Source organism: Micropterus dolomieu, linkage group LG19 (genome assembly GCF_021292245.1).
Source record: "Micropterus dolomieu isolate WLL.071019.BEF.003 ecotype Adirondacks linkage group LG19, ASM2129224v1, whole genome shotgun sequence".
In the NCBI taxonomy this organism is placed as follows: Eukaryota; Metazoa; Chordata; class Actinopteri; order Centrarchiformes; family Centrarchidae; genus Micropterus; species Micropterus dolomieu.
In genome coordinates, this window is record NC_060168.1 from 4,980,791 (window position 1) to 5,006,799 (window position 26,009).

Here is a 26,009-nt window from a genome sequence, read left to right on the forward strand (position 1 = left end):
GAACTGAGAGAGAGAGAAAGGAAAACCAATAAAAGACAAAGAAACACTAACTAAACAGCACACAGCTGGCTCCTGAAAATTGTTAAAATGGGCTGCTTCTGAAACACGACAGCCTATTCTAACGTCAGTAGTAAATACCACCTGTGGTTGCATTCAAGTGCTCTGGGGTCGAACTTGACAAAAACACGGACCGTGTAAGAATGCTTCATTTATATTTGACATAATAAACCTGACACAAAAGATGCAGTTGTGCACAAAAGTACAAGAACAAATATAAGCATGGTTTAGCATCAATGTACATCATTTTAACCAAACATAGCATAATAAATCACTTTTTAACTTTGCAGATGTTGACTGGTTACATTGTGGACATTATAGGGAATACCTATATATACCTACCTAAAGTCTGTATCACTTTGTTGCGGTGTTCATATATGTCATGAGCCCTATTTTTTCTGATAGTACCTGAAGGGGTCATGAGATATCTAACCTTAGCTAATCGCATCCAACGGAAACCAGCTGAGAGAAAGGGTAGAGAAGACAAGATGGCGGAGTGAGTGGGTTGCGCTTTGTACAGACGGTTGCGACCCTTGAAGTTTGCTGAAAACGCGCTTAAAGGACTCAAAACATTGAAAAAGCAACACCACCATCGGACGTGTAACTAAAAAGGCAGTTTCTGCCCCTCAGCACGGAGGAGGTCCGGACATTTTTTCCGTGGCGGTCCTTGCGACAGCGTTAGCTTGATGCTAACGTTAGCCATCGTCAGATTTCACTAACTTAGCTGCTACTTCGAGGTGGCTGGGTGGTTGAAGGCCGTAAGCCTTTTCGGATTTAGTTTTGGATGTATATACTGGCACGGTATTCCGTGAGGAGGTTTCATTTTAACAAAGATCCATTGTAGCCGGTAGCATATGAGTAAAGCGAATAACGCCAGGAGAAACCTATTTTCCAGCTGGCTTGTTACGTTAACGTTAGTCGTCTATAATATTGTTTGGAGTAACGTTAACAGCTAACGTTAGTACATATTTACCCTCAGCAACACCAACTGGACATACAGGACTCTGTGTGGTCTGCTGACAACCGGGCTAGACTGCCACATAGAATTTCCTAAAGTGAATCGGGTGGAGATTGTCATTTGGTGGATATTATGGCGAGCAGCAGTGGCTCCAAAGCCGAATTCATAGTCGGTGGAAAATACAAGCTTGTCAGAAAAATTGGATCGGGATCTTTCGGTGACATATATCTGGCAATCAACATCACAAATGGAGAGGTATGTTAATTTAACGTTACTGCATCAACGTCTAACGTTAACTTACATTCGTCTATGTTGTTTTAGGAAAGTTGGTTTGTCCTACAAGAACACCGGTGCCTGAGTCAAACGTATTTGAGGCAGATTGCAACATCCTTAGCAAGTATATAACTAAGAAGCTGTTAAATTGATTTCACTAAAGCGGCTAACTGTTACACAATAACGTTACATTAATGGGTATTAAGCCTTTGTGAAGATATTAAACGTAGCTGTAAATGGCGAAGTGACAACAGTGATGTTAATATTAATTCTATCTTTCGTGTGTGCCGTTTTCAGGAGGTAGCTGTAAAATTGGAATCACAGAAAGCCAGACATCCACAGTTGTTATACGAAAGCAAGCTGTACAAAATCCTACAAGGTGGTGTTGGGATTCCACACATCAGGTAAGGGGTCACGTTATTCTTTTTACATCGTGCTGCCGTTACCGACAATAAAGTGACATTTTTATTAGGCTTCATTGTCAGTATTGGTGTGGTAAAGTTTTCATGTGGAAAACAGGCATCTTATGTTAAAGTGGCAGCAACCTTGCTTGGCATTAGGCCTGCTAATCTGCCTAACGTTACTTTGCCTATTCCACTAACATAGCTTTTCCGCGAACCCTTCAAATCCCGTCGTGTTTCCCCCAAACTCTAACCCAATCCTGCGTTGTTGTGTATCAGTTTTGTTTAGACCCCAAACGTTCCCTTTTAACGCGATTAACAGCTCTTAGTGGTGAGGAAAAGCAACTGTAGTTGGAAATGGCCGCTCCTCTTTTGTTTTGTTAGCTCCCAACATGTCCTCCTCTACCCTGTTAGAAAATGGCGGCGGAGCACAGAAGCGAAAACAACAATCCAAGCCCCACGGTAGAAGCGCGTTTACACCGCGTGATTTCAGCCCTTTCGTGGCCTTGTCGTACTCTGTATAGGGGAACACTATGTTGTGTGTTCAAGTAACTGTTGGGAGGAACATTAGCCCAACAGAGCTAATGGTGACGTTTGAGAGACACAAGCGGTACCTCACTTCACTGTATACTACAGCTAACGTTAGAAAATACACTGTGTACTAACATTCATAATGTGCCGTTTTACCTGTATTTTAGTAACGTGACTATGAATTGTGTGAAAGGGATTACTCACTGCAGTGCAGTAGCTGACGCATTTGGACCCTGTGGCATTGCTTTATTTGTTTATTTATTGGATAAAATGAGAAGGTGTGTTGCGCGCCGCCATTGGGAAAGTCAGTAATACTTCTCACCCCTAGATGTAACAACGTGGAAGTACAATAAATATATTGAGGCTTTATGGTTATGCACACGCTATACCGGAGAAATGGGCTACTACCATAAGTAATGAAGTAATTTGCAACCAATGCGAGTTCATTTAGCAAAAAACAAATATGAGGTTCATTTGTTTGATAAGTCAGTTACAGACCAAAGTGGCGTAGAAATATTATGTATTTAAGTACTGTGTTTTGGTCCACCAGTCACACAGAAAAATCACTCATTCTTTAGTACTGTGGTTTTTTAATGTTTTATTTTTCATTCTCTTTTCTGCCACAAAACATGTGACATTCATTAGTGTTAAAAATTTTATGTTAAGGTGAAACAGAAGGCTAGAATTCCAAAAGTAGAGCAGAATTGACTCGGCACTAGTCAGTATTATCAAAATTAAGTTTGTATGTGATTAATTTCCTCAGACTTATTTGACATTATGTAGACTCAATAAGAGTAAATCTATTTGTACTTTTTTTTTTTTTATGTTTTTAATACAATTTTAGGGAAAGTCAGTGGTATGATACATGGGTCCGCCACACAGAAGACAGAACCGCAAGTCGATTCAGTTTCAGAACCGTTACACCCATATTCACCTTATTTGCACTAAATGGCCCAATAAACAAACCGTGATTTACGGTGGTTTAGAATGTTTTAAAACTGACTAACAGAAGGGGGAAAAAAGAGTGAAAAGTAGGCGTACACACTTTAAATGTTTCGTGATGAAGTGTCAGTCGTGTTTATGATTGTTAAGAATTTACTAAAGACAACATGTATGATCTTTCTAAATAAAGGCCTTTTAACCAATTGACTCATAGGCACCATGCGACTTGGTGAAGTTGGAGCAGTTTTGCAAATGAGAATATGGGGTGGGGTGAATTGATGTGACTTGAAGGAGGGGTAAATCTTCGATAGCCACCTTTTATTAAGCTTAGCCTTCTTTTTTTAGGACAAAGAAGCTGCCTGTGTAGATGTAAAAATACCCGCATTTGGCTGGTGTAGATTTTCCTTCCCTGTTCTATATCTGGCTAACATGTGCGGCCATATTCAGTACACTACAGCTGGCATATGGCTGAGTAGAGACAATGACTGTGGAGCCACTAAGCATGATGACTTAGTTGAACTCTGAACACACACCTTTACAAACTACACCTGCTGTGTAAGGTAACCCCTGTCATGGATATTATCACATGGTGTGGACTGTGCATTTTGTGTGGGCATCATGGCCACTGTAGGATGCAGAGCAAGCAATGTAGAAGACTTTTTGTAGGCACCAGGAAGTGAGTTGTAAAACTAGCGTCAGTATGACTGATAGGGAGGCAGTGTTAATAATAGTAACTCATGGTTGTAGCCTGCTTGAAATTTGGTGAGCACATTGACCCACACAACATTTTGGATCTGACCTGTATTTAAACATTGCCATGTCATGTGTACTACTGTTTTTTTATTATGCTGGATAGAAAATGGTGACCGTTTATTCCTGACCCTTGAACCACATTTTCTCATTGAACAATGAATACCTACTGATTGAGAAAGCCAGCAATGTTTGTGGTGGTTTCAGTCCCCTTTTTCTGCAGGTTTTGAAGCAAAGCTTTTCTACCTTCACTGTAATGCAGTCAGGGACTGTTCATTGAATCGTTGTACTGGTAACTGGCTTCATGTTGTCACAAAGGCTTGTTGGAGCCTGTCCAACCTGCTGGTCCTGCTGCCCCTCCTCCACTCATACCTATAACCTGGATTACATTTTTATACCATCACCACTTTTCATAGTTTCTCTCCCCATTCTTGCTCTGTTTTTTCATACTGGCTCAACCCTTCTGGTGCAGTTTAAGGAAATGGGCAAAATGGTGAATTAGAATTTTATTAAGTTGAAAGAACGCTGGTCCTTTTCATGGTGTAGTACACCTTTTTCAGTGTTGGCTAATGGCCCATTTATACTCCTGCGTAGGGTCTGTGTGCATAGCTACGCACGTAGCCGTGCATTTATACTTGTGCGTCGGTGTGTCCGTCATTCTGCAATTACACCCTCAAACGCTAGTAGGCAGTAGCGCTGCAGCGTCCACTGTGTTGACTTTTGCCGGCCGAGCAGGCTAACTTCCGGTTTAGCCCTCCGCTAACGCGAATGAGGGTAACATTGTATACGTGTGGCTGGTGTAGCCTTTTCAAATGTTATCGACCGAATGGATCACATTTTGATAGTGAAACGAGTCATTTCGCTCGGGTTGTGACAGTCAAATATCGCAAATATTACTATCCTCGTTTAGCAGCTAGTAAAAGTTACTTCAAACATGGGGCACTTCCGGTCAGCTCAGAGGCAGTGCGAGGCTACCCAGCTGACCAATCACAGTGCTTATGGTCCGCGTTGCCTCGACATGTAGTTACATTTTTGAGGAGGTGCACGTCAGGCTACTGCGTAGGTGACGGCGTAGGGTAGGGGGCTGCGCAGCGGCTACAAATTACACATAAGTTTACGACTATGACTGAGCTTCCCTTTCCCCACTCATCACCAAACTTAAGTATTTTAGATAAAAAATATTTACCATGAGTAAGGAAATGCGTTGCCAAGCATATGTCCAGCTAATAAAAGCTTTTTTCTAATCTGAGAAACTGGACTGTCATCTCCTAACCCTTTTCCTAATAATAAATCTTTACCTGTTGTGAAAACTATAATTATACTGCACATTGCCACTCACTGGTAATAGTTGGTCTCACTCTGAGTAAAAAAAATCTACCGGGAAGTCTTTATTTTCGTCTTATTTTTGGTTCGTCATACAAACATACACTTCGTCCTGCTCTGTATTTACAGTTTACCGTGTTTTCTGGTCACTCTTCTTTATTACTGTGGCTCTCACGTGCTAAACGGTCCTGCTGCCAGATCGCAATTGTGCCTTACAGACCCGTTGTGTTAAATAAACAAACACTTGTTGTTGGAACCAAACTGTTGTGAAATAGTTCTTTATTGGCTTGTTAAGCACTGCAACCTTGGTTTGAAAGTGCTATGCAAATAAAGTAGTTATTAATGGAGCTGCACACCACAGTACATGGTTGCTTCATGTACACAGTACATGTGCTTCAATTGTTGCTGCTGCTCTGAGCTATGTTTTGCTTTGAGGCTTGCTGATCTGCTTTTTAGTTTGCCAGCCTCTAGCTTCCTCTACCAGCAAACTAGCCTACTGCTCCAGGGGGTGGGGGTGTGTGAGTGTTTGTGTGCACCCACATAGCTCATTGTCAACACACATCGGAAATATGGCAGCATATTTGATATGGATATGAATCAATAGAAATGACCACTAGTATTAAATTTTCTAGTATTTTTACTGAGCTCTCATCTGTCCTACTTTCTTTATCAATGCGTTACTTATCCTACCAGAGGACAGCAGTAGGACAATTGACTGTAGCGGTTCATGTTAAATTAAAATGTCTCCCATGCACTACCAGCTCTCTTCTGCTTCATGTGCATGCTGGTTGTCCAGGTATAAACGGTGAAGAGAGTTGTAGGGCTTATATGCGTTGTACAGTGCAGAAACACTAATGAAGGCAATGGCAAAGGTTTTCCAAATGTCAGACTGTGATGATCAGACTTTCATATTATCATCTGGTTGCTGCTGTTTACATTAACCCCAGATGCAAATTCAAAAAGTGCACTGTGGAATCTTTGGGGTGTTTACGTGTATGTGTCTATATATAAATGTATCGTTTTATTTTATGTTACCATATTTTAATGTAGGCCTACACTGAAATGGGTACTTTGCAATTCTTATCCAATACACTTTTTCTTAAACTCGGCAAATATTTCCTCATGGGTCGGTAGCTGTCTGTCTGTGCTCAATTTACAAAAAACAAACAAAGCTGCTGGGAGCGAGCAGAAGGTGGCAGTGGCGCGCTCGAAGCAGTGGGAGAGAGAATGTAAACAAACGGCGGTAACTTTACGTTCGAACATGCTGGACTTCTTACAGGACTTTAGCTGTGAAGATGACAGAAACAGCCAAAGGTCTGAGGAATTGTGAGATATGTTATGACCAGGCGAGGGGAAGATCTGTGTTAACATTTGTGAGGGGTTTCAGTGCTGGATAAATCTACGCGATTAGAAAGGAATGAAAACCGATGAGGTTGCTTTGTTTCTGCTGGACAGGTGAGTAGGCTAAAGTTAGCTTTGCTGTTCCACATAAACGACAGGTTCATTATTAATGTCTTGTCTGTCTGTTTTGTGATGATCCCAGCTGGTTGGTTTTGTTAGCTTAGCTTAGTGTGCAGTAGAGGAGGAATAGACAGAGTGTGTGTGTGAACGCGTGTCCCGGTGAATAGTGAGAAACGGGTCAGCACCTTGTTCAGCAGTAAATGTACAGTAGAAGTTACAGAGGCCGGTGAAGAAAGACTGCAGCTTCTCAGGACTAAAGAGGAGCTCCTGTGTGTTGCCCCCCCATCAAAATATTTTAATAGAAAAAAGTGCTGATTTGTTCGTGATTCAAATGAATTAAAGCAGCCCTAGCTACTCGTATAATTCACTGATTTACCAATGCACTAAAAGGGTCATTATGGAGTTATCAGCGGTTTTAAAATTTCAACCACATGTGCTCGTACGCGTACTCACTTGAACTCATGAGCGAGTATAATCCAAAACACAACCGCTTTCATACAGAAATCCGGCAATAAATGTAGAAACACCAGCATGCAGGCTGTGGCTTTTCCCTAGACATGTTCCCGGCTCAGGCAGATCAGAAACAGTACCTTTCTTAGAGCGCAGCGAGACACCGGCATACTGGCACAGTACTTCTGGGGAAAAAAGACAGTGTAAAAGCTGCTTTAGACAGACAGGGATACAGCTTCACACAACATGCTGGAAATTCAGGTAAACTCTCACTGCAACGTTACAGTAATATCAGCTGCAGGTTGAACTAATCCTTGCTCGTTACATGATCACGGTACATTTACTGCATTTAGCCAACGTGCTACATCAGCGTTAGCTCGCCTGTCTGCTTTTCAGTAACTAGTATCTAATAATAATCTGTATTAGAGTTGGGGCGATGTCTACAATGAAACATCGGGATGGACAATGTCATTGGGTGCAGGGGGGGCAGCAGTCGTTATGTGCATGTGTTTTCGCACAGACTTCACTTGGTAAAAAAATTGGTAGACTATTAACTTATGTTACAAGTCGCAGTGGATATTTTACGCACAGACCAGGTAAAGCAACGGTGAACACAGGGTGCAGATGTTGGTTTCAGTTGTTTGATAGGCTGCGTCATTAATAAGACACTAAGTAAAACCACAATAGCCACGAAGCAAACAGCAGCAGGTCTGAGCTAATGTAGCGTTAGCTCTTGGCTGCATTGCTATAGGCAAGCGAATAAATTGCTCCACATTTGCTTTTTACCGTTGCTTCCTTTCTTGCAGGCTAAATCAACACTTTGACATGATAACGGTGGGTACACAGGAAAGTAACATGGGTCGCATTAGCTGGTGAAGTAATGTGGAAAGCGATACAACTTTGCACTCAATGACGTTAGCAACTGCTCGGCATTTCCGGCGAGCTAACGTGACTGTGTGTTTCTCAAGCCTTCACTGTATTTTTACTCATCATCTGACACATCAGCTGATCATCACATAAACCTTTATTGTTGTTTTTGTATCCTTACGTAGAGTTTGTTTTGTGCTGGGAGCAGGTTGTTTTATGCTGTTAGTGGACTGCATGTCATTAGCTGCAGTGTTGTCGCTGTAGTCTGAGAGAGGCTCGGGAGCACGCACAGACCCGACATCCTCACATTTGTAGCAGAATAGTGTGGCGTGTGCTTCATTTCTGAGTGAGTTTCTGGAAGCGATTCTGAACCCCGGAACTTCCTGTAGTGCATTGCGGTTATAAATGAATGACCAGAAATGATGTTAAGGGGAAAATTGCTATCTCCCCCCTTAAGAACATCTCTGGAACGACCTGTCAACACTGAAATGCCGCGTCTTTTTAAAAAAAAAAAAAAAAAATTGATGCAGCCCTACTGCTGTGTTTCTGTCATTTATGGGCGTTGTTTCTGTTTGCTGTCTGTGCTGGTCTTCACCGAGGAGAGTCGTCGTGCTAGCACAAACTCACCACTTCAACAAACTCTCAAAAGTGCAACTACATCTGCAGATACGAGAGCTCGTTGAATACTTGGTGGCTGTGTTGGCAGAGTCAGATATTCTGTTACACCCTCAAGCTTTGTAAACAAGGAGCGGTTGCCCTTGTGAGTAGCCTCTTTCAGCCCCACTTATTACTGTATTCTGCAGAAGATCTAGTACTGTGTTGCCATACTTTCACTGTGAACTGTCCACTTAAATAATTGCACATACATTTGAATGATACATCAAATGTATTGATAGACTGCAAATGTTTAATATTTTCGTGTTGAAATTTCATTCATCTACCACATGATTCACAAGCTCGGATGACAAAATGTGCTTGCCTTGTAAAACACACTTCAGAAAAATTAAAACATGGAATTTGCGAAAAAGATCAAATTGAATCTGGAAAAAGTTAAAAGGGATTTCATAAGGCCTACCTATATTATAATGAACAGATTGGGCAATAAGCACCTTCCTCCATAGATTCCATGGTTTCTAATCCCAGACAGGGGCAGAGGCGATTCTCTTGTTCACTAGTCGTTATCCCACCACTCTTTATTCTCTTTATTAGGATCTCCATTAGCATTGTTTTTCTGTCTGGGGTCCATTCAACTATATGTTAATTCTAAAGCACTGACTATTAGCTTTCATGTTCTCCAAACTGTGGCAGGTTACAGGAGCTTCTCTCACTCAGACACATCTCAAAATAAAAAGTCCTCCAGGTTAGGCTGCTGGACCGAGCTTTCTGTACGAATAAAATCTATAAACTGCAGTATGGTATAACACGGCTCAGTGTTTCCTACAGTGTAACTGTAGTGGTGGGGTAGATATAGATATATATTTTTAGTTAGTGTGTGTATCCAGACCTCAGTGTGTCAGACTGAACAAGAATCGTTTTTACTGAATGAGATGCTTTTGCCACCTGTTAAACAGCTGATTGTAGGCATAGCCATCTTCAGAATGTATCAAAATGTTGAAGTTGCTTATAGTGTTGTCAAAAATATCGATCTTTTGATACATATCAATTCTGAATATTTCAAACTGTTTTAATGATTCTCCACAGCATTTGTCCTGGAAATGCGCTTCTCTTCCTCCCCTGACAGTGAGCTGAGTGACACACTGCTACAGTGACAGCCCCTCCTTCTGTCACTCACAACACTTTCTTCTCGTCTCATGCCGTCTGGTTAAATCGCTTTTTTTTTTTTTTTTTTTTTTTTTTTTTTTTTCATGCCATTTCCGACAAGTCCTGCCCTACAGTGCTGTGATTGGCTAGTAGGGCTGCAGCTAAAGATGATTTTAGTAATCGAGGCTTCTACAGACTTTTTAATCGATACATCACTAAAGTAATAAACAAGATGGCTCAGTAAACTCTTGTTATTGAGAGGTCAGACCTGAGGAATCTCAGACAGTTTCAATTGATAGGAAATACTTTGACCTGGTGATTCCTATTGATCTAAAATTGAACGTGTTGAATATGTTAAGACAGGCACAGTCCAGGTTGTTGTTTTTTTTGTTTTTTTTCTAAAGGAAATGAAAGTCCTTGATAGAACTTACTGACAGTTTTATGATTGTTGAATTTTGTGATAACATTCACGCAAATAATAGGGACAGGATAAAGAAGTAAAGCAAAGGCTAGTTTAAGTAATTTGTTTGACTCCTGATTAATTAGAGACGGGTTTGGAGGATAGAACAAGGAGTTCAGACCAGACTTTAGTCTCAAGGTCTTTCCCAATGTGACGATGTGCTATGTTTGACTGACCACAGGTCCACCCTCATAATATCACTATTGTGTCCCCAGGTGGTATGGCCAAGAGAAGGACTACAATGTCCTAGTCATGGATCTGCTTGGACCCAGTCTGGAGGACCTGTTCAACTTCTGCTCTCGCCGTTTCACCATGAAGACGGTCCTTATGCTGGCAGACCAGGTAGCTAACACTTACAAACTCACCTGTATGCAATCTTCTGAAACCGGGAAAATATACAAGTAGTCGGACGGTGCTGCCTCTCAGCAGGTAGGTCAGAGTTCCAGTCTGCTAACCTGACTGTCTGGAGTATGCATGATCTCTGCAGGTCTGGTGAACAGGCTTTTTCACAGCACACATTTTGACTCGCAGGAAAGCACAAGTGTAACAGAAATTAATATTGGCCATGTTGACCATGATGATGTGCATGCTGCTTTGTTGTCTTGACTGATAATTCAATTAATGCTAATTAAATTTGTTTTTCTTGCCATATCACATCGTGTCCTCTGTGAATATCAGTTTGAACGGATGTGTCTGATGTAGCCCCCTACATCTGTGGACAGGATAAGCTGTGTGTTGGGTTGAATTGATGGGACAACTTTCATTAAAAGGAAAAGCATTTTAGTATGTCGTGTACAAATTTAACCATGTCCTTCTTTTCATCTTTAGATGATCAGCAGAATTGAATATGTACACACAAAGAACTTCATCCACAGAGATATCAAACCAGACAACTTTCTTATGGGCATCGGCCGTCACTGTAACAAGGTAAGACCTGTCCAGGTCCTATACATACTGTAAGTATGGATTATTGATGGTCTGTGTGCTGTAGAGCTGTTGGCAGACACCGTCATGGTAGTCATGTTCACTTAAGAGTTCTGATTCTTAGCTGATCTACAAATTTAAAGCCCCCCTCCAGTGTATTTTGACATTTCTATGATATTTCATATTTTTCTGAGTCATTTCCTTACAATGTTGATTACCCACATAGTTCGCCAAATATTTTTGACAAATGGCTTAATTTTGTGCTCAAAGTTGCAAAAGTTGTTTAGTTGTTAAAACAGGGTGGTGACATGATTATAGCAATTCCATAAGTCATACGTCATTCTCCAAGCTCGCGCAGGCGCACTGTCATGTCTCGTTAAGAAAAACGATCACGCCACCACGCCTCGTTAAGTCAGTACATCAAACCGATAAACATAGTTGTGAGCTAGCTAACCAACTTATGTCATTTACCTAGAACTTACAGTAGGTATGTTGGTTTGTCTTTCTAGTTTAGTTTGCTAAGTTAACTAAGTTGTAGTTAGCCAGGTGTAGTTAGCTAGCATAGTTATTGCAGAAAGTTAGCTAACAGAGGGTCTTCATTTTATTTTTTAGTTTCCTCCTCTTGGTTTAGTGTGCTGTTCATTTTCATTATTCACCTGCCACCGTCTTGTGTTCAGTCTGCAACGTGCATTTTACTGACGGCCGTTTTACCAATGCATCGGCGGAGGCACCACCCGCACCCCCGCGGTAAAGTAAGCATGCCATAAAACGTAGTGGAGTGGATCATGTGCAGTGCGTGACAGGACCATCGACTGTATGATTGAACAGCTGATACTTGCACATTAGTTTCTATCATGGGTAAGTAATAGCTAAACCTGACAGACAGTAAAGTGTAGTGATGTTAACACAGCATATCGTTAGCGAACACTCCAGCCAGTCAGGTTTTGGTTGTCATGGTAATGTATTACGTCCGACTATTAACCACACCCCCATTCTCTGTTTGAGAAAGAACGTTCACCAAAAACAGCAGTTAAAACTGGCTGGAGGGGGGCTTTAACTTTAGAAATGGTGATCTCTCCATTGTGATGTCATATCTATACTCACTACTTCTAAAATAACCTTTTCATGGCTGTGACTTGACCCACCGTCACTGCTGTTTCAGAAAAACCTTGTAATTGGCACTTGGTCCGTGGTTTGTTTTGTAAACCTGCAAACAGAATCAAATGTTGTATTTTATCACATTGACTGACAGCAACATTGCCTGGTCTCAATCACCCTATATAAAAATAATCTAAAGGAGAGAGGATATGACTAAATGGATAAGTTCTGACCATTCATTTTGTGTAGTTTGCACAGTCGAATAATAGTACAAATATTCATTTATCTTGTCAGTCAAGGTAGGTTTTATTTAAACATCAGCTTTATCAATATCTGTATCATCAAGTATCAATTTGGAAACATCTAGTCATTTCCTTTATTAGTTTCCATAGTTCTTTCTAGCAAGTAGAATGACCTTATCAGTTTCACAATGTCTTAGCTCGATCACATCACGCTCCTGCGTGTAAATCTTACAGAACAGACGTTCATGACAATTACAAGAACCCAGGTTAGCCAGTAATAGGTACAGTATGTGACCTTGGAATTATAAGGTTCTTTGTGCTTTTGCAGTGGTTTGGAGATATTGAGCTTCAGATGTTTCACATCCTAGATAGCAATACACCCCCATCTATCAAGACTAAATGGGTCGCAAGTCTATGAATACAATAGACAAAGAACTCAATAAAAATACCACGCCAAACTTTTTAGCACTTAGACGCAGGTTTTTTTAAATGCGGATATACCCTTTTTCAAACGTGTCTCATTTAACAGTAAAACTACGCAGGTAAGCAGGGTTAGTAAACAGCAGAAAGCAGCATGGAGGCCAGTAACAATGTTGCGGTGTGTAGCCTCTAGACTAGGTGTAGCCATGGTGCTTGTAGTTAACAGCACTGTGCTGAACAGGTGACAGGTGTGTTAAGTGATTGTGTGCTCTGAAAGATGCCACAGAGCAGTTGTAAAGTCGCAGTTGACAGACTGTAAACCTAGCATGCTAATACTGCATAAACATATAGATAAGGTGTACTGAACAGGGGGTGAAAATTAGCACATCCGCCCAGGTGTCATGTTTCCACCACTGCCGATCAGAGCCGGAGTCGATAAATTCCCGTGACTACTGCAGTCAGTCACCCCAGGAGTAAAGATTAGATTGTACCCTTTCACACTGAAAACAAAAGCCAGGTTTTAGCTGATGGTAGTGGGCTTTTTGTTCATTGTAGAAGTAATGAAATGTATGAAGAAAACACTTGACTTAAGGCACATCCCTAGCACCTGCACTAGTGATAACTGCAGGCCTGAGGACACGGTCCAAGATAAGCTTAACGTTAAGCAAGTTTTAAAGTTCTATTGTTAAAATGATTCATAACAACATTACTGCGCACAATGCCACCTGATGTAAGTGAAACATAAATAACAAACTTTGTTGGAATCAGTTTAACGTCTTGGCAATGAGCTGATGTAACGTTGGTCTTCTGTCTTAAGAGGGGAGGCTGTGACACTTTAAGAGATCTGCGATACACATGCGGTCGTTTCGGCGTAAGACTCCACTCTCTGTTTATGTGACTAGGTGATGAGCAACCAATCATAATTGTCGTCATAATTAATCATGACTTTGATTAATAAGCCTCATCCTGAAATAAATCCACCAATATTAGATTTTATCACTTTTGTTTCATTGTCAGTTTAGTTTTTGCATATCGTAATCGAATAATCATTTTGCAATTATTTTGACTGACACCCCGGTATAGTCATGATTTCAGTTGGAATGGTGTTTGTTGCTTTGAATTTTCACTGAAAAACTAATCTAAAAATGATGATGCTGTATTTTTGCTGAGATCTGTCCAAACAAGCATGTTTCCTAACGTCTGGGGGGAAAAATGATTTGTAGGCCGGGGTGTCTCTGTAGCAGCACAATGCTTCATTTATAATGGAATGTTGTGACACACTTTACCTTCAACAGTGCCTTCTGGCATTTGGATATTGCACATGGCCATTTTGCGATTTCCATCATATTTCGATTTATTGTTCAGCCCTAGTTGTCCGTTTTAGCAATATAATTATGACCCATTTAGTCTTAAGTATACAATATCAAAATCCTATCACATTTTTAAATGGGGTTTATAGAGCAGGAGTTCTGCAGATTTCTAATAACTGACGGATCAGTATTCACTTGGAATTACAAGGACTTTTCACGTATAAAGATGGTTTAGTGGTGTTTTAATACACCAGTACGTTACTGAAAAGTTATAAGATAAAAAATTCAGTGACTTGCTTTTGTTATAGACACTAAAACTTTTTGTTTGCTGCTGTTCGTCTGTCCAGTGAACTTCTGTCTTTCTGCTCCCAAGTTTGCCTTCACTTTTTTGCTTTTCACAAGCTAGTGTTTTTTGCTTTTCAATCAATCCCAATTAGGAGCATGGTAGAGTTTGCATAAGTTAGCAAATGTTTAGCAACTAGCAGCAAGAAAACAGAATTGATCTCAGATTTTTACATATTAAAACTCCGGCCATGGTTGCTGTGATCTGTTCACAGGAATTTTGAGTCACTAATAACATTAACGTGAGCTGTGTAGTTAACATTGCAGAGCTGTCTTTCCTGGACGATGGCTTATATTAAAAATCAGCAAGATAAAAGATGACTAACTTAGTTGGTAACTGTAACGTGTCATTTTACAATGTATCTAATAAAATTGTGAGGTTTCAAAACGACAAAGGTTTTGTCAAAGACCATTTTAATGTAAATAACTCGTTTCACAAATGTAAGATAGAACCTTTTATAATTTTAAGGTCACTATGTAGTTCCTTAATGGGCCACAGTATATTAACAAAGGTGACACATGATCTAAATTCAACAGCTGCTTCATTATGAAATGGTGCAAGATGACACAGGAGGCAGTAAAATAATGCACATCCCAGTTACCGGACTGGGAATCGCAGTGTAACTCATGTTTATTAGAACAATATGACAGGACAGGCAGTTCAGTGATAGTCAAGGTATCGCACTGCGTTACACTCTGTGTTTTGAATAATAGAATTTGGAAAACGAGAAACGACCAGATCCTTTATTTATTCACAGAATATTGAAGGACTGAGGGGGAAAAAAACATTTGAGACGGTGTCCTCTTTTTAACATGCAGCTGTCAAAGGGTTAAGATGTCTGTAATGAAGGAAGGTCACCACTATTGTCTCATTGCATCTTAAATATATCTGTTCAAATGCAATGGCTTTAAAAATGTTGAGATATAATCACAGCCCAACACGGACAGCCACATATCCAGTATAGGCTGACCTGCAGCTGTTGTGGTATTAGCTGTTTTTTCCCCCCCCCCACAACTTAAGGATAATGATGAAAAGAAGTAGATATCCATGGTCAGTGTTATCTGTACGCCTGATTTTCATGACAGACACAAATGGACTTTGAAATCCAAAGCAGGCTCGGGTGTATAATTTAGAAGATAGACAGCAGTTCTCTAGCATCAATTATTGTTCATTCTGCACCTCTTCGTGTTAAGTAGGGAAAGTGAAAGGGGCATTTTAAGTAGTATTTGAATGTGTATTTTTGAGCAAACTGACCTTTTAAACACTGTCCACAGTTATGCCGATAAATGCAAGAAGTTTCAAACACAACACTGTTTTCAAATTGTTCTCCAAATACCACCATCAAATAATATACCAAATCATCATGTTAGGTTCTCTGTATAGCACAGGCGTTGTCCCCGAGAGACCTTTTGTGGGAACGGCCAAAATGATCAAATTTAGACCCTAGTGATTGAAACTTTTAAACCCCCCCTTCATTCTAAAGACAAATGTTGGTGTAACTTTAAGGTTGAAGGGTGGTGTAGCCCAGTTTCTGTGTACTAAATACTTGCCAAAGAATTGATTTTGCATGCTGGACACTGATACTGGTTTTCTAGCTACCCACACAAACAAAATATACAAGCAATTTTGTCTCATTGTGATGTCATTCTGGTCAGAGGTGTATAATCAAGTTGCCTGAAATGGAATGTTTGTGCCCTTATTTTAAGCCCTTGCAGACAGGCAACGTTTGGTTAAGTTAAAGCTTGGGATGTATATTACCAACCTCCAAAGGAATGTGTGCTCTGCTGCACAACAGGTGTGCAACCACAGCCCAACCTCCATTGACATTTTCCTGCTTATAGATGTAGGATGTGACTGCCTTGCTGCAGCCAGCCTTTTCCTGACACTGCAGTCTGTTTCAGACAAACGTTTGTTTGACAGGAAGGGTTCAGTCTAATATAGATTATTAGATAAAATAGATTATTTCAAATATTGTTTTAACAGGATAATTCCATTCCAAAATCAATTGGAAACATCTTGACAGATGGGTCACTTCATAGCTGTACAGCAGAATATATAGTCATTTACTTGTCAGTGTTTTTACATACTCTACAGCTACATACCAGATGCAAAAGTATTGTCCACCTTAAAGCAAATCAAAGCCTACTGTATGCAACTTAAAGTTGTAACAGAAAACGCAAAGCTTGGTCTTAGAATACTAAGCAGCTATCTCCTCCTACTCACACAGAGTGGACAAGTGTGCCAGCCATCAGTTAGCTGGGGTCTTTGCGGTGTGTTCAAGAGAAACTGTTAACGGCTATTCATCTATTGTTGGCAGCAGTTTTGTATGTCTGTATATTCGTGGTGTACCATAGAACAGACACAGGACATACAAGATGAGTACTTACTGACATCCTATGCCAGAGATATGGGACATACCATAATGTTAGTGTATTTAACCTCTCAGCAAGAACTGTTTCAGCTTGACTAGGCATGAATGATGACCATCTTTCACTGTAGTATTAGACATGGATTGCAATTTCTTGAAACAAGGAATAAATGGTTATACTGAAACCAGTTCAACTGCAGAAGCAGTTTCCCACAATGTTTCAGTTTGAAGTAGTTGCAGGCCATGGTGTGTTGGATGGCATTGGATCTGTCTATGCATATTGTAGGAGTGTCTTCTGTTGCAACATTCTGCCAGTACTAAATGCAGAGCAGAACTGTATGAGGTATGTTATAGCTGTATGTGAAGCAAATGGAGATGATGGTTCTTTGTTAAAGAAACTAAATATGACTGTACGACTCTGAAGCATGTTATTCAGTTTTTGGTGCCTTTTACTAGCACTACAGTCAGCTCATGGTTTGCTTTGATCAGCAATACAGGGCTCACTGATTCATGGACTGATGATACTTTTAGCAAAGTTAGAAATAAACTAAGACTGTAGCGCATGTTTCAATTCCAGTCATTCTTCTTGCAGGCGGTGCAAAATGCGGACTCTTATATGAAGTTTTGTTGTAGAGCAGTTCAGCTGGAATGTCATCATGAAGATGGACTAACATTCTCCAACTCGGCTTAGCAAATTTGTTTTCAACTCATTATTAAGCACCAATAATTGCATCAGTGCCGTTTGTTTTGTGGAAAAAACAATGTTGTGTATATATTTATTTTATATATATTTTTACAAGATATTTAGCATCGGGGTGTTAATTGTTAACTTTACCAACCCGCACTGAAAAAAATAGGCTAGCAAGAAGCAGAATCTATCCATCCTCTGCATCTCTCTCTTTCTCTGCCAAATATATGTTGGCGACTGTTAATAAGAACTGCCACGCAGCTGGCCACATGTCTTAGCATGTCTGACGGGGAGCAACTCTCCACCTGCGAACTCTCTTGAACTCACTGGTACGGTGGCCCAGATGTATCGGGCCAAATACAAAAGGCCACAACAAAAATGGACACAACGGAAGTTGACAACGAAAGACGTTTAGAAATAATACTGGTCGGCCACAGTACCTCTGTACTACTGTGTAGACACATGCCATTTGCAGTAATGTGCTATTACTAAACGTCTCTTTCGTTGTCCACTTCTGTTGTGGTCCACCTCCATTGTGGCTTTTTGTGTTGTGGCTTTTGTATTTGGCCTGACACCTATGGGTCGTCATATGCTGGGTCTCCACTGCGCTCCTCATGTGAACAGATACGCAGACAAGCGCTGTATGGGCAGTAACCATGGGAATGTATTCGGTGCGCTGCTAAATCTCTGCAAGTACAACTGTATTTTCTTTATAGGCTAGAAAACATTAAATACATCTTCTATAAATTATTGATATATGGATGTTTATTTTTGTGCTGTTTGCTTTCTGCACACCAGTGAGTGAACACTGTAAACAATAGTTGTTTATCGTAGGCTATAGGAGTTCTTTTAGACTTTTGTAGGCCTACTTGCTTTCATTGTTGTAGGTTATGTTCGTGTGTGTGTTGATATGATTGATGCTTGAATATAAAGATAAACATAAGCAAACTCAGTATATCATTCTCTTTTTAAAAAGTGTAGGCTAATTGTTTTTGTGTCTAGCCTTGTATGATTGGTGTAGGCTATTTCTCTGGACTTTGAGGTGCACTCATAGCCACCTTGACAAGTCTTCAAATTTTTCTAATGTGGATAGCTTTCTACCCAGATGAACATTGTGACTAAATCTATACCTTGTTTGGTACCCGTTACATCAACTAATAGTTTGTCTTTAAAATGAGCGGTCTGGTGGTTTGTGTGAACTGGCTGGCCTAGGATGAAGTCAAATTCCCGACCTAAATTATTGTGCCAGTCCGCCCGTGGCTGAGGGAGTTTACATGGCTTAGATTTAGCAAAAACACCAACACCATGACCTGTATCTGCTGCACTAGATGTGGTCCACAATATGTGGGGAAAACCAAGTTTGCTGAGGCAACTGGCACCGTACAGTTTAAACACGACATGTTAATGAAGCACAACAGCAGCTTAAGACATAAAATATGAAGAGACAGATACAGAAATGAAATGGCATGGCCACTTACAGTATGTGCATTTATTAAGCACCAATCAATTAATTGTGACTGTGAAGTAAAATAAAACGGCACATTGGAGTTTCTGTATTAATTACCAAAGCACTTATCAGTAAAATGGGGAAAATTGCGTCACAAGTTGTTTTAAAGTGTGCGCTCCTTAATTTTCTGCCTGCGCTCTTAAAATATTCAGTTAGTGGCTTCAGTGCTCCTAGTAAAAAAAAAAAAAAGTTAGTCTGGGGCCGATGAGCAGAATCAAGAATGAAATTGGTATCAATACAATCTTAACAGTTCCCTACTATTGAGCTCTGCAACAGAACAGCACATTATTTTCCAGTTAACCGTGTGTGTGGAGCTTTTGTCCATCACAGGCTGACAGTTTGAGTAAGGTAAGGCTACAGAACGTCAGAGGACATCTTAACGTGACACACACTGTTGCTAGTGTGAGAGGTACAGCTGGTTTATTAGCCACTTTTGTCCAATACTAACCCAACTCTAGTACACATTTAACCCATTATCTGTCTATGAAGTTGTGTATAAGTTTTCATGTAAGCAAGAGACAGGAACTCTCCCTGTTAGTGCTGGCACGCGTACTACCTGGTTAATAATTTCTACTTAAGGCAATCACTCTTAGAGGCCTCTTAAAGCCTCCTTTGTTATTAGCTATTTCTATGCATTCTTTGTTCTGAAGGATGGACAACCATGGGCTCTTTACCATCTGCTGCTCAAGTCCCCCTCCCTCCCCCCCAGGTCTTTTCTGAGCCATGGTGTTGCCTGTCTGCACTGGCCTTTATTGTCACTGACAGACATGATATTGAAGTTTCATCTCCACGTCTCCAGAGACACCTTTGGCTTCTTGTTGTACAGGATTGATCTTTCCATGGCTGTCCTGACAGAAGAAAATCGCAAGTCATGTGGTTTCTTCTAGACTGATGGCCCGAATGATCATATCTGTACCACATTTTTAGCCTGTGTAGGTCCAGCCTTGGATGTACAGAAGGTGCCTATCCTAGCTGTACAGGACACTGTTAGTCGTATCAAAGGGAGCAAACCATGTGGGTGCAACCCGAAGTGCCTGTTGTACTCATGCTAACTGTGACTGAAGGTGGATAGAGGCTGTGTGATTTTGACCCCTACCCCTCTACTGTCTGCCCTAGTGTTTAGACTCGTCAGTGGGGAAGAGGAAAAGAAGCTTGGCTGTTAGCTCTTCTCAGGACCCATCTTTCTCAGGATTAAACCAGGTGTGACCTTTACCACAACACCAGCTGCCTCACAACAGCAGTTGTCGCTTTGCAATCATACCTAACTACACTGGTTTAAAGTGAATCAGACCACCAGCACCCATCTTGCACTCATAATTCCCAATGTTATGTACTCCTCCATCCAGTGTGCACTTCATGAACAGTGGGAGAGGAAAGCAAACTTTCCATCAGCGTTGCTAGGGATTAGCTATTCTCCCTATTTGTTGTTACAAGGGGTCCTAGTCCCTTTTAATCATGGATTCTTAGCTACTATAAAAGCCAGTTCCTGTCTCTCTTAATGTGATGTTTGGTCTGAGTAGTGACATGCAAAAATTAATTCTATAGTCATTCACATTAAACTAAAATAAAACCCGATCTCAGAGCTAAGACAGTATTGAACTTCATTTAAGCTGATCCATATGTCATTAGATAGCAGGCAAGCTGACAAAGAATGTTATTATACAACGTATAGACGAGTAATGATGTAATCCTAACATACTGCCATGTAGACGGTACATCAAAATGTATAGATTTGTTTGCATGACTCTTGCCAATAATAAATTTAATAAAATGTTTAGTACAAAACAAACACTAAAAAAAATCATCTTAAAGGTACTTTGCCTGTATTCGTGTGAGAAACTTCTAAAAAAAAAAAATAAATGTAAAGTGTTTGCCCAGCTTGTATGTAGGTGAAGCACAGCCAAGCTACCACTTAGATGAAAGTGTGAAGTTACTCACAAAGATACAAAGAGAAGCTTCACTACTGTGAAGCTGCTTCAAAAAGTCAGAGTAAACTGTCACTTTCCCTTCATGCAGTCCATTGCCAAACAGCCTAAACTAAGGCACCATTTATAGGGTGACCGCGAGGTCTTAAAACTCTTAAAAAGGTAATCAATTTTGCGAAAATTAAGGCCATTAAAAAGTATGTCTTAATCTCCATTTAACAAGGTATTAAATTTTGTAGATATTTTTGTCAATGTGAAAATCCTTTTTGCCCAAACAGTTTGTATGCTAAAAGTGTGGGTGAAGGTATTTATTTATATTACATAGCCAAAAACTTGATGGTCAGGACGCAACTTTAGCGGCTGTGTGATTCTGCTGTGTAACATTAGGCGCAGGGATCTACCGTGTGACTGTTTTCACTCTCATACGCCCCTAAAAGTAGATCCGTGCGAACCACAAAACTGATTGACGAGCACAACCGACTGTAATCTTCCACCAGGCCGGACCCCCAATGCTAATCGTTCAAAACATAGTCTGACTGAGCTCTGTGGCCGCTTCAACAGCCCTGTTACTCAAAAACATGATGCGCGCCGTCAGCAGGTGAAGCGGTAAGACGGAAGACAACAGGGAAATATAAGCAGCGTATGGGATTGGCTAACGTTAGCTGGCTATTAAGCTACATCAGTGCTTTTTAGTGAAACACGTTCAACTGTTCATAAAGCCGATGTGCTTGTCAATGTCACTTTTTGTGAGCAGATCAATCACAGCCTGAATGGAGCGGGACATTTAAAAAAAAATAAAAAGTCATCGTCCTGCATAAATGGTTATGATTGACGCATTAGTAGGCTTCTTAAAATTAAATTTGCAAACTAACTACTACCATGTAGAGTATTTTTCTTGCACAGTTAATGAATTAAAAAAAAACCCAAAATGAAACAGCTATAACTGTAACTAATATTATAGTAGTGGTAAGCTAATCACAGTACTATGAAATTATAATGAATATAGTAACTTCATATAGATAACATTAATATCAAACTGTTATGTACTATTATATTAACAATATACTTTTATGCTTATACACTCATAATGCTAATACACATTTATACTAGTTCCTCCTCCAGGTTGTGGATGGATCGTCTGCAGCAGACAGATGTAGATTTAGCCAGAGTCAGGATGCCATTGTGCTAATACGTGCTGCTTTTAGCCGCCTCTTCCTGAGACCAACATGTTCATCTTGTTCTATATAGATGTTATGTTTTACTAAAGTTATTGTTCTAAAAATTTACACAACCCCCTTTTTAAAGGTGTTTCTGACTTAACCGGTTACAGCTCAAAGTGGCGCGGCAGTTTTAAAATATGTTAAGGTTTTAAAAAGTATTGAATTTTACTTAAGGATTCCCGAATATACCCTGATTTAACTGTGAAAATGCTAACACAAATTGATTAAATATATTCTGCCAGAATCTTTAAGGACCATGTTCTTTTTCACTAACAAATTTTCCCATGGGTGTCATAAGAACTCACATTCATTTAGCATTAGCCTCACAGGGTTTTTATCATTAAGCTACAAACTTTTAGACTAATAAGGCGATTCTCAGGCCAATGTAAATATCAAAGCTTTACCAGGTATTGGCCTCTCATATTTGCTGCTGCTGCTTGTGCTTCTGCTGTCCATACTTGGTTCAATCTGTAAAGCATTAACTGGATTTTCCATGTTGAAAGAGTTTTTATTTCAATTTTATTTATGGTGCCCAATGAGTTGTTGAAATTGTGTCAAGGAAAGTACCCATTGGCAGCCCTGTCAATACATCTTAGCCAGCCTAAATTACACAAACTAGACAGCTTAGCTCCATTCAGAGCTTAAAACAAAATGCAAGTACCTTTAAAATGCCCATAAGTCACAGCTTGAACAATATGAGTGAGTAATTTGACAATTGTTTGACACTACTGGCCGGTATAGTGATGTACTTCAGGTGTACCGGGGAGGAAGTGCACCTAAACTCTCAGATGGTCACATTTGGTCCTCGCATGTTCCATATACTGTGCAAAGTGGGAGTCAAAAGTTGCGGTCTCCATGTTGTGCTAGCTTCAGTTACGGCTGGGTAATGCGGCTTATAAATATATCTGTATTTTTTGGCTGTGCTGCAATATAAACTATAAATCTTGAGCTACACGTTGTCTACACAGTGCAAACAGGATGTAGAATATGATGCATTGCTGCAGATTACACCACCCAACAGTATAAAACATAGTTATGAGCTCAACCGTAAACATCTACAGCGGTAAAATGCAACACACATTTTCAAAGTGAGGTTGATATTAGCACTTGTGGTTAATGGATCAGAATACTTAACCTCTGGTTAGCACACCCCCACTCTAACGGCACCTGTGTGTTATCTGCCTTCTCCTTTAAGGAAGGTGCCCTAGTGGGTAACCTGTGTGTGACGGAGTCTGGCAGGTTTGTTGATAGTGAGTCTTTCCCAGTGTGTTTTTTTTTTTGGGGGGGGGGGTACCTTACTCTAGACAGCCATAAAGTGTGTAGATAAGCTCAGGCTGCAGTATAATACTTTGTGAAAGGCTGTGTGTTGTTTGCTGCCCCAGAAGAGTCCCTGGTAATGTAATGTTACTACGGCATCGTGTGCTTCTCACTGCAGAGAGTAGAGTAAACCAAGTGGTCAGATGACGATAAGCATTGAAAAACAAAAATTGGTGGCTCTAGCTGCTAACTAGCTAGCTGTTCACGATGTGGACCGAATCTGCTGTGAAGAGTAGAAAACACCGTAGTAATGTTACATAAACGGGGACTTTTATCTGTTTGTTTGTTTGTTTTTTGTTGGGGTTTTTTTTGTGGCAGCACAGCCTTTCACTAACTGAATTATGCAACCTGAGCTCATCTACACACCTTACAGCTGACTGAGTAATGTAACAGTTAACTATTCCTCAGCAGAGACCAGCGGAAACACTGAAAACTCAGAAATAACGATATGGACTTCTGCTATATTGCACATTAATTGATATTTGAATATGTCAAATATATTTGACTTATGGTCCAGCCCCAGCTTTTTCAGTGGGTTTTCTCCATAATGCATTATTTGGTTGTTTAACTTAATAGCAACAGATGATTAATGTATGAAAAAACATTAATGTAAAACATGTTTACATTCACAAACAGATGGCACATACCATGAAAGTTATTAGGATGACAGATATTAATACAAGGTGGCACTTTTGGGAGCTCTTACTTCAGGTTGAAGATGATGAAATGATCACTAAATGTACCTCTTCTAGAGATCTACAGACTGATCTAGATTGACCAAGAACAGCTGATTTGGTTTTAAAAGCAGCGTAAAACCTGGAAGGTGGAGTGTGACATTAATCTTGTACTGGCCGAACTGCAGAGGTGTGTTCTCCGGACTTTACACCAGTAACACATTGCTTTTCACAGTGACTGTTTTGGCAAACATTGACTAGCTGTGGGTGATGGGCCAAAAGGGCTTGTCTTTATGTTGAGGTAGTGTGCAGGTGGATGAGAGGACGACATGAAGGCAGAGCCCTCAGCCTGTCATTTTGTGCCCTGCTGAAACACAAAGGCATGGTGAGGTTGGCGTGGTTTGAATGTGTCTTTTTGGCCTGCTTGTTCGGGAAATGCTCAACTTCTGCATTGTCACTGAGCATACCATTGGAAAAAAGAATCAGACACTGCACATGATTACCCACATAACACAACCTCTCAGAATTAGAGTTTAACTAAGTGGCATAATTGTTGGAGGGTCCAACAAAAAGCAGCAGCTGCTTAACTGGACAAGCTACCATTTACAATCTTAGGAAATTGAAACTGAGCAGCTTGAGCCTCACAGTCGATCATTTAGTGGATTAGCAGATTGCTAACAGTATTCAACTGCTGAATCTGCGGAAATCGTGTTAATAACATAGCCTCAAACTAAAACTAAACAGTTTTGACTGGGTGTGGTCTCACAGCCTATAAACATTGTGTTGTAATGGAATCATAACTTCAGTTTGTACTACATTTGGATCTTAAAGGTTCTGTACTGGTTAACAGAAAACATTGTGCTCATACTTTACAATAATGAAGTGAAGGTAAATTTACATGATGCAGCTTTCACAGAATAAATCTGGATGTTGGCTAGTTTTACTACGGTGCACAGACTTCATTTTTCAGGGACGTAGTTGTGACACTTCCCCTTGTACTTGTTAATGTCTACACAAGGATCTCGCCAATCAATGCAATAATGTTTTTGACATTCGTGTTTTACAGCAGGACTCAGCTAATTTCTGTGTCTTAAATGAAGAAAATCATTTTGTGCATCTTCACTTCTGGTGAACTTCTGGATTGTTATCACTGCTCTGTGGGGTGTCACTGACCGATAACCACCATGTGTTCTCTCCCTCTCTGTCAGTTGTTCCTTATTGACTTTGGTTTGGCGAAGAAGTACAGAGACAACCGAACACGACAGCACATCCCCTACAGAGAAGACAAGAACCTGACTGGCACAGCACGCTATGCCTCCATCAATGCACACCTGGGCATTGAACAGAGGTCTGTGCACATTAAATGTTTGATTATCAAAGAAAATAATTGGACTTTTGTTTTCTTGTGAGAAAGAAATCAAGCCAGTAATTGAAATGTGTTTGGACTTGGTGTTTGAAAACATGGGAAGTGGTTGCGCAGTTGAGGAAAGCACACTGGTGCAGCCAGCCTTCCACTGAGAGTTTGAAATTCCATCCCTGCAATCAAAGCAACATCTACTGTACATTATTTTTAGGGCAGTGGCCCTGCTTGTTTACTGAACAACTAACATTATTGCCGTCTGCAGTCGCCGTGATGACATGGAGTCACTAGGCTACGTGCTGATGTACTTCAACAGAACCAGTCTGCCATGGCAGGGATTAAAGGTATGAACATATAACTCTGGATGTGACTGACCCCT

The 26,009-nt window shown here is 40.4% G+C and overlaps 1 protein-coding gene across 4 annotated transcripts in view; it reads left to right on the forward strand.

Annotated features, from left to right (window-relative positions):
* The first annotated feature begins 524 nt into the window (after nt 1-524).
* csnk1a1 (casein kinase 1, alpha 1) overlaps nt 525-26,009 on the forward strand; it is a 35,798-nt gene continuing 10,313 nt past the window's right edge. For 3 of the 4 annotated variants that reach the window (XM_046029832.1, XM_046029834.1, XM_046029833.1), the window contains exons 1-7: nt 525-1,270; nt 1,586-1,692; nt 10,450-10,576; nt 11,063-11,161; nt 20,251-20,334; nt 25,479-25,618; nt 25,896-25,974. In XM_046029832.1, the coding sequence (XP_045885788.1) occupies nt 1,148-1,270; nt 1,586-1,692; nt 10,450-10,576; nt 11,063-11,161; nt 20,251-20,334; nt 25,479-25,618; nt 25,896-25,974 (759 nt within the window). In that variant the 5' untranslated portion in view covers nt 525-1,147. The remainder of the gene's footprint in view (nt 1,271-1,585; nt 1,693-10,449; nt 10,577-11,062; nt 11,162-20,250; nt 20,335-25,478; nt 25,619-25,895; nt 25,975-26,009) is intronic. The other variant, XM_046029835.1, reaches the window with a different exon arrangement.